Here is a 14,482-nt window from a genome sequence, read left to right on the forward strand (position 1 = left end):
AACAGCGCACTCTAGTGTACAAACAGCACCAGGTCCTAGCTATTTGTTTAATTTGTATAAGAATCAGTGAAGGAGGAGTCCAATGCTTTTACCAGGAGCCCTCCCTTACTGAGTGAGGCACCTTATCTTTATTTTGTAAATTCTTTTTATTTAACATCTTACACGTTATGACAATAGCTTTACATTTTTGCATCATACGAACTGCTTTGTTACATCTTCAATATTGGCATTCCCGTCTTGCTTTTCTTTCCCTCCTTTTCATTCCTTGTTTGGTAGTCTTACAGTCTGTTCACCCCCATCCCCTTATGTGCGACCCTTCTACTCTGCTGAGTCACTATCCTCTGAGTCTAGGTCATCAGACTGGGTGGGTTCACAAATATTTCCTCGGTACTCATTCCATCCACCCCAGACCTTTTCCCACTTTTTGGGGCACCTCCGATGAATGTATACTGACTTTTCCGCCACCATTGCCATATCCATGTCTTTACACCATTGAGCCAATGTGGGACAGATACTGGATCCCCACCGTTGGGCAATGTTGCGCTTTGTGATCGTCATGCCCAGCGTCACCCAATCTTGAGCCATCGCATTCAAATCTGTAGGTTCCCATATATTGAGCAGGCAGCACCTCGGGCTTGGAAGTGTCCCAATACGCGTGACCTGGGACATTGTACGCATTACCGCTGCCTAGAACCGCGCTATCTCAGGGCATAGCCAGACGGTGTGGTAAAATGTGCCTATCTCCCCGCACTGCCTGAGACAGAGCGGTGTGTCAGCCCTGTGTATTTTATGTAGAAGCTGCCTAGGGTAATAGGTACGATGTAGGATTTTTAGTTGGACTAGCCTCAATCTCGATGGGATTGCCGCCTCTCTGGGGGAGGCTAGCGCCTCCCTCCAGTCCGCCTCATCAATCTCCCTCAGCTCGCGCTCCCATTTCACTTTGAGCGCAACCATAAGGTCCTTTCGGTTATTCACTATTTTCTTATATGTCAGTGAGATCGCTCTCCTATGAAGGTGATCCGTTAAGAGTCTGTCTTCTAGTGGAGAGGCCTCTTCAGGCCTTGTGCCTCGTGGTATCAGGGACTGTAACGCATGCCTAACCTGCAGGTATCAGTAAAATTCCGTCTTGGCCATACCATACATCTCCTGAAGATGAGCAAAGGAGACCACCTCACCCTTTCTCCACAGGTCCCCCACTCTGGAGATGCCAATCAGATCCCAGCCACGGAATCCCTTCGTCCTTCCCAACCTCCCCAGTCGCTCGGTCTTCCATAATGGCATCGCCAGTGTGACAACCCCGTCCCAGCCTAGTGTGCGTTGCGCCTCGTACCATATTTGCAGTGTGTGCCGTGTGGGCCCGGTACTATTCCGCTGTACCTTTTTATTATATAGGGCACCCATTAATCCTGATGGTTCTAGCAGGTGTCTGTCTAGCCTAAATGCGGGATCATCCCGTGGGATATGCAGCCAGCTGAGAGGCCCAATAATAAATCTTCAGGTCCGGGAGGGCTATTCCGCCATCGTACCAACAGCTGGTGAGTTTCTGTGGAGGTATTTGAGGCGTTTTCCCGTCCCACAGCTGTGATGTTACCTCCGCCTTTACTGCAGTGAAGTATGCATCCGGGACCCAAAATGGCGTATTTTGCAAAGCATATAAAAACCGGGGGAGCGCAATCATTTTAAATAGGGCCGCTCATCCCAGGAGCGTTAAGGGTAGGGTGCGCCAAAACTTGACGTCTTTTTTTAACCGCTCCAGGGGCTGGTTCAGATTCCTTTCCATGAAAAGCGCCCGGTCATGTGTCACAAACACTCCTAAATACTTAAAGCCGTCCGTGACTATTTGTAGCGGGCAGCCTCTTGGGAGCCGCGGCGGAGGGCCGTGGAGTATATATAGCAAAGACTTTCCCCAGCTAATGGTGTACCCCGACATCTGGCCGTACGCGGCACAAATATCTAATAGGCAGTTGATGGACCATGCAGGGGACGTTAAGTATAGTAGTATATCATCCGCATATAGCGAAATGCGATTCTCCCAGCCAGCGGCCCATCGCAACACTCGTATTGAGAGGTCTTGACGAATCCAAGCCGCCAAAGGCTCTAGGACTATCGCAAATAGGAGCGGAGGCACCTTATCTTGATTACAGCCTATCATGCCTCTTGTTTTTCCCACCACCCTACCCTTCCTGTCTCTTAATTACACTCTTTCTGGTTATTTTTTATCAATATCCTTAGTCAGTTTTTTCTATTCTTCTCTTCCTCCTTCTTTTTCTGCCTATCTCTCTAATGTTCTGGGTCCATAAAATATCTGATCATGAGAAAATAAGTCCCACTCACCAAAAATAAGTGCCGGTGCCCCCCACCTTCAACCACTCCTACAGACATGCGGGAACTGTACTTGAACCACGATTTTCCCCTTTCTTGAATAGAGATTGTACTCTTTGCGCCATAAGTAGAGATATCACAGGGCTTCCTGGCTACAATCCCCTTTTCAGGTCGGCTAGGGTAATGAGGTCAGCTAGCCTGCGTTACACGACAGAGCCCTCTTCTTCTGTTATGTGATTTGCCGACCATCTTTTCCATGTCTTTTGTGCAGGATGTGGCACCTTCTCGCATGATCTGTTTTTGTTTTAACACATTGTCCTAAAGTTGTCCACTTAAGGGCATGGAGCTGTGCTATGTTTTTGGGATATTCACGTGAGATAAATGTGCATGCGCTGACTTCATGGGAATCATTTGGAGAGTCACTTGGTTATTTTGAGAACTTGGCCTTATTGCAACTCCGCTGAGTCCAGATTTGAAATGTGTGCCTATAAATATCTTCAAACTCTTAGCGCAATTTTCGAAATGTTTTGGATTTCATGAATATTTCCACAGGTACTCCTTAGAAGTTTCCACTCTTGCAGTGTTTTCCGAAGAGTACTCCTGGAAATGCCTGTGAATTCCACTTTCACTTCAGCAAATATGCACAGTTGTAATTTGCAAACCAACTCATTAATGTTTTGTACACAAGGAAAATATTCCAAGCCAGGAAGGTGATAGACCGAAGCCTTTGAGAGGAGTAAATCTCTAAACCCTTTCATGTCATAGGATGAAAATTGTTTATTGACAATGAATGATCCTGGGACCACCTGCTCAGTTCCAATCCATTGTCGGTCTTCCGATGGCTCTTTTTATCAGCATAAAAGCGTAGAGGGGAGTAAAAGGTAGCAATTCACTGGAAATACAGTGTAACACAAAACGGCTACACAAGAACCCAGGTTGAAAACCATTTGAAGGTTAGTCAAGTTTATTACAAATTTAAAAATAGCTGGACATGCACAAATCTTAGCTCGAGGGTATAAAAAGGTTCTCTCGGTGAAGCATGAAATGAACTATAAGTTTGATGACAATTATGCATGACATGAGAAAGCAAAAGTTCAAGTCCCCATGCATCGGCACTTCTTCTGTATACAGCATTTAGTTCCAGCTATCCCTACTCTAACTCTAGAAGTGGCATCCCTAAATTAGCATGTAAGCAAAGGATTTTCAAGAGAAAAGGTATCAGCAGGTAGAGCCTTCCTAAGAAGTTACTCCACCATAAGATGGGTCTGAGGCATGAAGCCACAACAAGGAAAGGGAAGCAAGGTGGCACTCAGATGCTCTCTGCCAAGATGGCAAGCGGGAATGGGATAACTGTCCCTCTCTACAACACATCATATATTCAAAGTCGTAGTCTGCAAATATTCCATGATACTTTTCGCACACAAGCCACAATCTTTTCCATGACGTAAACTCCCTTCACAGCCTTCTACATATACGCCCCACTGTAGCAGTTCGTCTTTGGTTGTTTCTCCTTCTCCCATGTGAAAACACCTCCCTCCACCTTATCTTCCTCAGGCCAGGCTAACTGTAACTCCTTCATTCCACAACCTTGTCTAATAGAGGGAGAGGATGTAGCCTTACGGCTAGAGTGGTCGACCTCGAACCTGGGGAACTGGGTTCGAGTCTTGGCAACGACGCTCAACATCCTGTGATTCTGGGCAAATCACTTAATCTCCCCGTGCCTAGCAAAAATGAATGTGTCCTTCTGTAACGAAATTGGTGCTCATGTAAAGCGCTCTGATACCCGATGTTTCGGGTCTAGTTCGCGCTATATAAAACTCTAAAAAAAAAAAAAATAGAACAATACCCCTACTCTTCACTAGGAAACGTCATCCACCTGAAATGCAAACGTGAGACAGAAAGCATTCTATGAAACTCACATGAGAATTTAAACATTAATTTTTTGAAACGAGGACATTTCAAATATCCTTCAAATTTAGGCCTACAACCTGGTCTAAAATAATGAATTCACCATACTGTGTATGTTAGGAACTACATAAACCATTGGCATTCAATAGAAACAATTTTCTTTAGCACATTAATATGTGTCTTGCATCTACAACTTAGCCTTCAAAAGCATTTAATACAATTAATACATCACTGAATCATATTCACTAATGAAGCCTATAAACAAGTTGCATTTGTTACACTTTCCAGCACAAGTTGTACATGTAAATTATTAAGCTCTAAGTCTGAATGTACTACCTTCGTAGAAACATATCACTTTATTCACGTTTCTTTTAGCATCTAATTTCTCTCATAATGTTGGATAATTCGTGAGTGCGTTCCGACAAGCAATACCATTGCACTACTAACAGGTGGTGAACAACCTTTACAACGCAACTATTACAACGCACTACACTTACAACAAAATTTTTACAACGCAACATCCACTACAACGCATTCCATTACATCGCATGACACTACAACGCATGTTTAAAAACTACCTTTACAACGCATTCCATTACATCGCATACTACCTTTACAACGCATACCATTACAACGCAATCCAACACTTACCCTACTGTTGCAACCCCTGGAGTTAGAATAGTAATTTTTACCCCTATACTATCCAATACTTACCTTAAATGCAATTTAATATTATGCGTTGTAATGGTATGCGTTGTAAAGGTAGTATGCGATGTAATGGAATGCGTTGTATAGGTAGTTTTTAAAAATGCGTTGTAGTGTCATGCTATGTAATGGAATGCGTTGTAGTGGATGTTGCGTTGTAAAAAATGCGTTGTAAGTGCATGCGTTGTAAAAGTGTGCGTTGTAACGACATACATCCCTAACAGGTACCCCATGTAGGATATTAATTATCCACTCTATCAACAAGTTCGTCCGCAAGCTCTCTCTCCGCCACACAGCACTCACCTCACACACTAAAACTCATGTCAAGACAATTCCACCTCGCCAATCTCTAGATCAGCAGATCCAGGCAGTGGTGTATCGAAAGTTGAGGGAGCCCCCCCTGCAAAGTACATGGAGGGGCCCCCTCCGTACTCACTCAGGAGCTCTCAGGCCAGGGTACTGTGCTGAGGATCCCCTGGAGCTCTGGGGTCCCTCCCACACTGCGTGGGCTGGGGGAGCCTTTGTTACGCCACTGGATCCAGCCTCTACATCTAAACCCAATCCCTAAGACCATCCCACATTTTTTAAGTCCCATTCAAATGAAAGCCACCATGATGAGAAACACAATGGCCTACCTCAAAATATTTAGCTTATGTAGAGAGTCAGACACCGCAGAACAAAGCAGATTGGCCTGTCACAGCAGTCTAATAACAGTTAGTCTAAGGCCCTCACAGTGAGACAATCAAAATGTGCGTAAATGAACTGCAGATTAGTACTGGCTAATATAGCTTTGTCCTCAGCTCTTTAACACAACGGTGCCATCCTTTTATTATGATAAACTGTGTTCTCCAATTGCTCCCTGGTGTGGGTCATGAAAATACTACACAAAAGTTCCCCGTGAAAATGTTTGTGAATACCCACAAACTCCCACATCCTTGGACGTAGAATTATACCGACATGATAGTCCATCATACTGGTGTAAATTATGTGTGGTATTTTATTTATGATTGTAAATTCATGCTTGTGAATACAAAAAGCCTGTACATTAAATTAGTATGGGCAAATGGCTTTGTGAATCAGGCACCAGTTTTTGCTCTCTCCAGTAAGGGTCCCACACAATCACCTCCTTTCCTATGCCAGTGGGTCTGACCCTGACTGAAGATCATTTTCATAATAGATATGAGCTAATACATTACACAGGAAGGGGTTATATATGTTTTAACCTTTGTTTGTATTCAATTGCATTTCTTAAAAGAAAACCAATACAAATTAAAAATCCCAAAATCTGGCTAGCCTTTTGCTAACTCATGAGAAAATATTTATGTAGTTGTTACAGATTTTTTTTATCATATGTAGTTGTGCAATAGGGTTTGCTGACCATGGATAGAATTAGGTATATTTCTAAACAATGCCCGTTCAAAACCTTTCCCTGTTGAGGTTCCATTAGTGTCCAGGATAACAAGAAGAGGGGCTCATGTTACTTAACATTAATAGGTGTGATAAACTGCGCTCTGGGAGTGGAATAGAAAACTGAGAAGACTGTGGGTAGCATTTCCAGCAACCCCAAATTTAAGTTGTCACTCTTACTGAAAAAGGTCAAATAGCCTGGCACTTGTCCAGAGATACCTAACAATGGCAGCACCAACAATGGTGGATACTAAAGAGTTATAACTAAAGTGAGTGTTATCAGGCACTCAATTTACCAAAATATATCTGGGAGAATTGTGTGCTGGTTTGTTGGAATGTGCTCCCTCCCTCATATGTGGTGGGATAGATTGTTTGTGGTTAACAAAAATGGGTGGGTGGTGATGTGTGCATTGAGGTGAACAGTATAGGACTATGACCTAATGTACCTAAATGAGCTGAATCTATATGTTGATGGGCCGCACCCATGTGTCTTTCTCTTTCTAACCCACCTGACCGTCCTCTATACTTGTGTTACCAGACAAGGAATGCTTAGCTTATTGGAGCCATTACAATAATGGGGTAACCCAATAGTCAAGGACCTTGGTGCAATGCGATACAAAAAACAATGGTCCTAGACCTTTATTACAAGAAAGGGGTATTAATCCCTACTAAGTGATATCACTCATTAATTATGAGCTATTTGGAGAGCCGAGTTAGGTAGCTCATGGTATTCAATACATTGATCATCATAAAACAAGGAGAGTGCAACAAACCATAATCTTCTTCACCATGCATTTATTTTCATGATACTTGGTGAAACATACAGTCTTTCTTTTAGCAATTTTGTAGTCAAGGTTGCTCCAGAGGGAACGTGCATGTAGCAAGGGTGCTCAAGAGTGAGTGAGTGAAAAAAGAGAGAATTCAGAGTGGTGACATAGGGAAACTAGACATAATTAAACAATGGACTGGTTTTCAATCACCGTCCTACAAAGCCTGGCCACGTTTCACAGTATACAATCCAAATCATATAATTTCAAAAGTGACTAGACATCCTTTCTAGTATAGCACGTGGGGAGATTACGGGTCCCAGGCTAAAACAAGGGGGCGTCGACGTTTCGATCCGTCTTTGTGGCCTTGAGGGTGATTTAATACTCGGCCGTGCGGATCTTCATCAGGACAGAATGGGGCAACCTGTGCGGGTACCGGTCTTAGTCATGTGCCCGCTATGATTCGCGGGACTGGGTTCTTCAGTTTATAACGTTGGGATAAAGTATATAGTTCCTGTGTCCATGCGTATTAACCCCTTTGGGGATACGTTTAAGGTCAGTGTCTGAAATCTTGAAGCAGAAGAATGCAGCATCCGCTTAAGAGGATTGTCTGACGGACGTATAAGTATCTCAGCTGGAATTAATGCCACACTGGATCCGCAACTCGAGGTGTTACACGGATGCGACCACTGAGCGGATCCAGTGTGGCATCAATTCCAGCTGACTGGAATATTCTTGGAAATGTGGGTGGGGGAATACAATGTAAAGAACTTTAAAAAGGGGGAGCAATTCTTGGAATTATGCAGGAGTCGAGTCACTTAGGTAAATGCGGAATGAGGCAGTTTTCAGTTTATTTCTGAAAGCAATGAGGATCGGTACAATTTCTAAATCGAAGGCGAAGGAGGCCCAGATGGAGGCAGTAATGCCGGAAAGGGTTGGTGGAGTTCTTGAAAGTTTTCCAGCCTGGGCTAAATTGCAAACCAGCAAAATTCCCACCTTAACTTATAATTGATTGATAGTTTCATTTCCGCTTTTGCACGAGTGTCGACATTTACACTTGGTGTGTGCTTTCTTGAAGAGTACTTAGAGGTGGTGTATCACAATTAGTGTTACCATGGTGTCATTACTCACTCTATCCCTTATTTTTATCCCTTTAAAAGACATTGACGAATGCCGCTACGGATACTGCCAGCAGCTGTGCGCCAACGTGCCTGGCTCCTACTCCTGTACCTGCAATCCAGGCTTTACTCTGAACTCCGATGGGCGGTCCTGCCAAGGTAAGCAGTCAGTGACGAGAATGAAGCATGTGCTTGGTGCAAGCGTGCAATGTCAATCAGAGGACATTTGTGTCTTCTGTACTCCTAGCATCCTCAAATGCTCAGGTGTACAGCCAGTGCAGTGTGAGAAGCACCATCAGAGCTGAGCACCATTCATGCACCCTACATGAGCATCGCAGTACCTCCTTGTAACCACTTTCCTCCTTGGAGGTATGTGCATAATATCTGACCTACTAGATTCATATTTCATGAAGCAATACGGTGTGCCACACATTTTCTGTTCACATTTTGTATGAAATGGAATCATACAGTAATATATTTTGAGTGAAAAACACAGTGTTATCAAGTTGGTACAGGGTCAGTATATCACATAACACAAATTTCATAGCCTCTACACTGACTAAAGCGCAGCATTGCATGATACGTTTAGGTAAGTAGATGTGGCGCTAAAAACAGCGAATATATACTCACCTAACCGTGTGGTGGGTGCGGTATTTTTATTACTCGATATTGCTGACCCTAATATACTGTCACAAAGCGATCAAATTATAATAGCCGTGTGAATTAAGGCCTCTTAGGCGTCTACAGAGGTTTAAATATTATCAAAATACAAGAGAGATTTTGGATGTGCACAACTCATCACCACCTGCAGTGAATCAATCTAAGATTTGGCCACCTTCGGATCACACTTTCTTCCCATATACTTTCACCTGCACACGGTGACCAACCAATTTATTGTCATGTCAAGGGTGAGGTATTGCCAGCCAGGTGGCTTCCAACCTTGCATAACATGGATTTGCTTTTTTATTATTTCTGACTATCACCCCGAATCTTCTTGCCTGTCGAGTCTTCATTTTATGTTTGTTCGGCTGTGCTGACCATACTAGCCAGGATTATAGGCAGAGGCTGGAAAGTTCATATGATGTATAACATTTTACTTTGCAATTGTCAGAAAAAACATCGAACCAAGATGGTTCCGATAAGCCCACACATATTAGAAAATTCCAACAATTTTCGCCTTTCTTTACTACTGTCAATCTTTCTATAATGTTCGTTGGTGGTAATAACCGTTCTTTGTTGGGATAAGTTCAGTAGATTCTACTGGTTTGACTCTGTAGCTATGGCACAATAATTCAGCAGTATCAAAAGTATTGTTCCCCAAGGAAGCATGCCAGTGCTTAATTTGAGCTGGCAGTTTCTAGTGGGACCAATCAGCAATCTTGTTCGGGGACATGACTTATTTTTTATCATCAGACTTAGAACTGGAGCAAAAGAGAGAAAAACAGCAAAAGAAGGAAGAAGAGAAAGATAGAAAAACTGTGGTAAGGGAGAAAGCAGGGATGAAAAGTAACCTATGAGAGTGTGCTATAGCAGCAGGCAAGCAAGTTGGGGATGAAAGAAACGTGAGGCGAAATAAAAACTAGACAGCTTGACATTCAGCAAATCTGACATTAAGCAATGATGCTGGCGGCCTTCTTAGAAATATTTGGCCCGGCACATATTGTTTTACAAAGTGATCACTGCAGCATCCCAATGCTGCACAGGAGCAATAATATTTCATACTTTACTCAAAATATGCCCTGGAATGACGTATTGCAAAATGTGTTTACACCCCTTTGGTTGTACTGCTACAAAGATAGGAGTAAAGGTATATCATTTTGTATTTTCCACCATGCTATTTTGTTACGCTGTAATGTTACTGTGACTGCTGTAAGTAACAAGTAAGGTTGTAGTCTAGCCTTATTTTGTGGTATTAGGATGGAACAATCTCCCACTAGTTGAGACAAAGTCCAGCAGCATATGGTTTCATTTATTCAGAATGTCTCACTGTCTCAGTAGCTTCAAGGGATGAAGACGCTCTCCAGTGGAAGATCCTGGACATAGGTGTTTATCACTGTTGTTTATGAGTGATTTGCCTCGCTCGTGCTCCACCTGTCAGCCTCCATGAGCAACTGCTACATAAAGTATTTCATTCTTTGTCCACTATTCCAGTTGTACTGTTGTGCTTCGTGCATTTCATTGAAGTTTGGTTCAAAATGTGGATCAATTTTGTCAGTAGTTATAACTACTTGTGAAGCACTTGCCCTCATACATTTTTATTTGGGATACCACTGATTTAAATATATGCTCTTTATCTGGTGTCAATGTATATATAAAGTAACCAGATATGCTTATTTTGCTTGGGGAAACTATAGCATTTAGACGTGGGGGTTTGCTTCAACATTATTGAGTTATTAATGTCATCTTGCAGAAATATTGATTCCAGAATATCATCTACTTCTGTATTGTGCAGATAAATATATATAGTTAAGTATAAATTCACTATCCTTAACTCCAAACCTATCTATGCACAGCTTTGTACATTGAGGTTTTGGAACTTCAGCCACTTTGCTACTGTTGCCATGGCAATGACACATGCTCGAGTATCCTAGAGACCTTAATACAGAGGAAGGTGCCAGGGCAGGGTTCTCTCGATCTGTGCCGCAAGAAGACGAATACTTTGATGCCTGCATTCAGTGCAGCAGCTGTCCTGAACAAAACAAACAAGTGACATTCTCTCCTCTACAAACAAATAAGGCAGGCCCCATCTGGCACTATGAAATATCTGCATACTCAAATCCACTTCGAATAATCATTTTTTTCTCATGAGCTCAATAATTGTTTTTTTTAGATATCCTGTTAAAAATGTAAAAAATATAGAGGAAGTAAGTTCAATATACCATGAAAATGTATGACATGGGTGTTTTTGAATGAAACAAAATACACCTTACTTTCAATCCAGCTTCATTTTTAGTTCACAGAAATTGTTCTGAAAGAACAAGAAACCAACAACAGGGCGAGGAGACCATTTTGCCCTAAACAGTCTACTAATTTTTTTCAAAATATTTATTGACTACTCATAATGATAAATTGCAAATAAAAATGTTGTGTGTTAGGCATGACTTTCACCATGCTCCCTTTGAGAATACAATGAAATTCGCCTCTATTATTAATGTAAACATATTTAACAGGCACTACATAACACCAAGGATCTTAGTCCTGAGGACGACCTCAATTAAATCACAGTCACCGGCAGGGAGGCTGAAACACAGCTTTTTTAAGCTGCCTGGTATCTTCAATCAAGGGGACAGTAGTACTCCACGTGACTGGCATAAAGAAAACAGAGATAGGGTCTTAATGAACTGGCATTCCTGTACCCTTAGCTGGGCCAAATTACTTTTTGACTGCAGACTGGTAGAGCAGTTTCAAACTGCTAACCCAACTTTGCCCTTTAAGGAGTATGGCAAAGCCCAGACCGTCCTTTGTAAAATATAAAAGACACTTCTAAGCCAGCCCCAACAAGCCCTAAGGCAGGGTGCTGCATATTAAAAGGTAGGACACTTTTTTTTCTTCACAGTAAAACCACCGCATTCAGTCATTTTTATTGTAGCCAGGCTCATTGGCTAGTATGAAGTTACACAGTGACAAATCAGCTGTGTTAACTTCCAAATGGGGCTACTAAAGTTTGAACTTCAAGGTAACAAATAAATCATTGCATTACACCCGACGTGATGCTCAAGTCAAATTTAATGTAACTTTTACACAAATTGCAACTTTAGAACTTTAGAAAGTTGCCACTCTGTTGACCCAAAGTCTCCGGAAGCTGTTCACATTTGCACACAAGCTTCTGTCCTCAAGACAGCCTTCTGCTGGACTTGGAGAAGGTGATACGGACTCTCAGGAAGCCAAACAATGGATCTGCTGTAAGAAGATGTGTGACCTCCTCCTGGCAGGATTGCCAAGAGTAGGTGCGTGCCCAAAAGACATGCTTTAAAGGGGCAGCTGCCTTTGTGGGGCAAATGGTGAAAACACATGGACGGAGCTGCTCTTTTATTTAGGCAGACAGTCAGGCATCTCGGGCAGAGAGGGAGAAGCCATTGTCAAACCATTTTTTCCGTGGGAGTGAAGATCCCAGGTAGCCACTCGTCTGAGATGGGTTAAAGCACTCTATACACCAAGAGAAGGGTTCTACCATGCTGGGAGTGAGCAAAATAGTGCATTCTGGGCTAGCCAGATGTCACACTTTGCCGTAAGTCATCCCTAGCCAGAAAGAGACCAAGTAGCCCATTGGTTAGTAGTTGCCACATCCGCCAAGGGCAATAAATGGGCAAAAAGGTGGAACCTCTGGCACCAAGACCTCAGATCATGTCTGAACTTGAGAGAGGACCGAAGAAGGACTGCCCTGCTGTTCTGGTCCCTAGACCCAGCAAATACAAGCTGCACCAAAGACTGGAATGCACCTAGTGAACCTTGGGCTAGCAAAGAGAGACTTTGCCTGTGATGCACTGCTCGGGGAAAAGTTGCCCACGAGCACCAGAGAGAAGGATTGACTCCAAGAGTCATTTGGCCGACTCCCTGTTACAGCCACAGGTTCATAAAAGCTGAGAAGTCTGCCTTTCGGAATTTCAGTAACTAGAATTGTCTGCCTTCTGTTGGAAGCTAACGGGCAGCCTGGGAGACCGAGTCACAACCCTCAAAAGTTGCGCCTGAGTCTGCTGGACCTGGGAGAGTTGCTGGATTGCAGTTTGATCACCCAGCATGGAAGTTACTGTAAGTTAATAGGAAAAACTGTTTTTCCTGTAACTGGAAACCAGTAGACCAGCAGCAACCAGTTTTGTGCTGAACCACATCAGGACTGCATAGAACAGCGACCCCTGAGGCCAAGTTCACCCCCCTCCTTTGCTCGAGGAAGCTGGGGTGGCCTCAGAACGACCCCCTGACAGCAGCTCTGCATCGTTAGCAACTCTGAGCATCTTCAGCATCCTGTATCGCTTGCATCAGGACCACTCAATTTTTTCCTAAGGAGGTTCACCTGTTGAGCCTGGAACTGGACTGGAGACTGCTTTCCTTGCAAGGAAACTGTTCTGTTGGATCTGACTAGTCTCTAGGACTAGCTCCATGTTGGAGGGAGCACACACAAGAGTGCCTATATATCCATTTTCAAATCACTTGGTGTGGCTAACCCCAAACCATGATTCACTGTATATTTTAATGATTTATTGCATAGGAGTGGAAAGCAGAGATTTATTGTTTACTTAAAAATTCATATCTCCTGAACCCTTCAGTGAGTTTTCTGTCACTGAGGTGTCTATTTAGTGATAAAAAATACGACCTATTTTTTAAATTGATGTTGGATTTTTATTGTGTTCTATTTTCTTATTATTTAACTGCTTTGGTTCTTCTTAATGCTTTACACTTGTCCTTTTGATAAAGCCTGACTTCTCTGAGCCACAGGTACCCAGGACTGAGCTAAGGTTTCACAAAGTGACCTGACTGGACCTGATAGAGATTTGTGCCATTTGTTGCACAACCACACCATATAAAAATCCACATTTCTCACAGCTAGCTTTAGATGTCTGGCCAGCACATAGTATAAGTCAGAATGAGGAGTAATGGAGAGAGGAAAGAGGGCAGAGATTGGCTATAGTTATGAGTTGGGGTCCCAGTAGATGTGGTAAGTGAGGCTAGCATATTCGCATCAAATTTAAATGCAGGTATTTGTCTCCTGTATATGTTTAGTGAAAGGATGTAGTGCTCATTTGAAAACAGCATATAGGCATGGGGCGTGACATAGTGGAGCGAAGTGCAGATCACTATGAACTTGAAACACCCTCAACTGCAGTGTTCAAAAGAATTAGAGTACCCTGTGTGGGAGCAAAAACTACCCAGCCAAGTAAATGACAACGTGCAAGAAGCTCCACCTTTCCATAAAAGCTGATATTTTTCCATTCATAGTGTATTAGTGCATTGCATTGTATCAGTTCTGGACTCAGTACTAATGCATTCCTGGTTTTAGCTGAGCAAGCAATACTGTCACAAGATGGCAGAGCAGTTCTTTACATAAAATATATCAATGTGCCTACACTGCAATGAATGCATACTTTACCATCTCTGCACTGTAATGAAAACAGCCATTTGACATGGGATGGGGATATGCGACCTATGCACCAATTAATTTTGAGTTGTCAATTTCAATTAACATACACTGCAGTAGTTTATTGTTAGCGGTGATAAAACGCCTATACAGCAAAATGTCAACATTTATGAAGTAGATTG

The 14,482-nt window shown here is 42.8% G+C and overlaps 1 protein-coding gene across 1 annotated transcript in view; it reads left to right on the forward strand.

Moving 5' to 3' along the window:
- The window catches only part of FBLN5 (fibulin 5), a 276,797-nt gene that overhangs the window by 196,960 nt on the left and 65,355 nt on the right, over nt 1-14,482 (forward strand). Inside the window, exon 6 of the mRNA XM_085626515.1 lies at nt 8,270-8,386. Coding sequence (XP_085482641.1) covers nt 8,270-8,386 — 117 coding nt within the window. The remainder of the gene's footprint in view (nt 1-8,269; nt 8,387-14,482) is intronic.

The sequence above is a fragment of the Triturus cristatus genome, chromosome 9, assembly GCF_964204655.1.
Source record: "Triturus cristatus chromosome 9, aTriCri1.1, whole genome shotgun sequence".
Taxonomy (NCBI): Eukaryota; Metazoa; Chordata; class Amphibia; order Caudata; family Salamandridae; genus Triturus; species Triturus cristatus.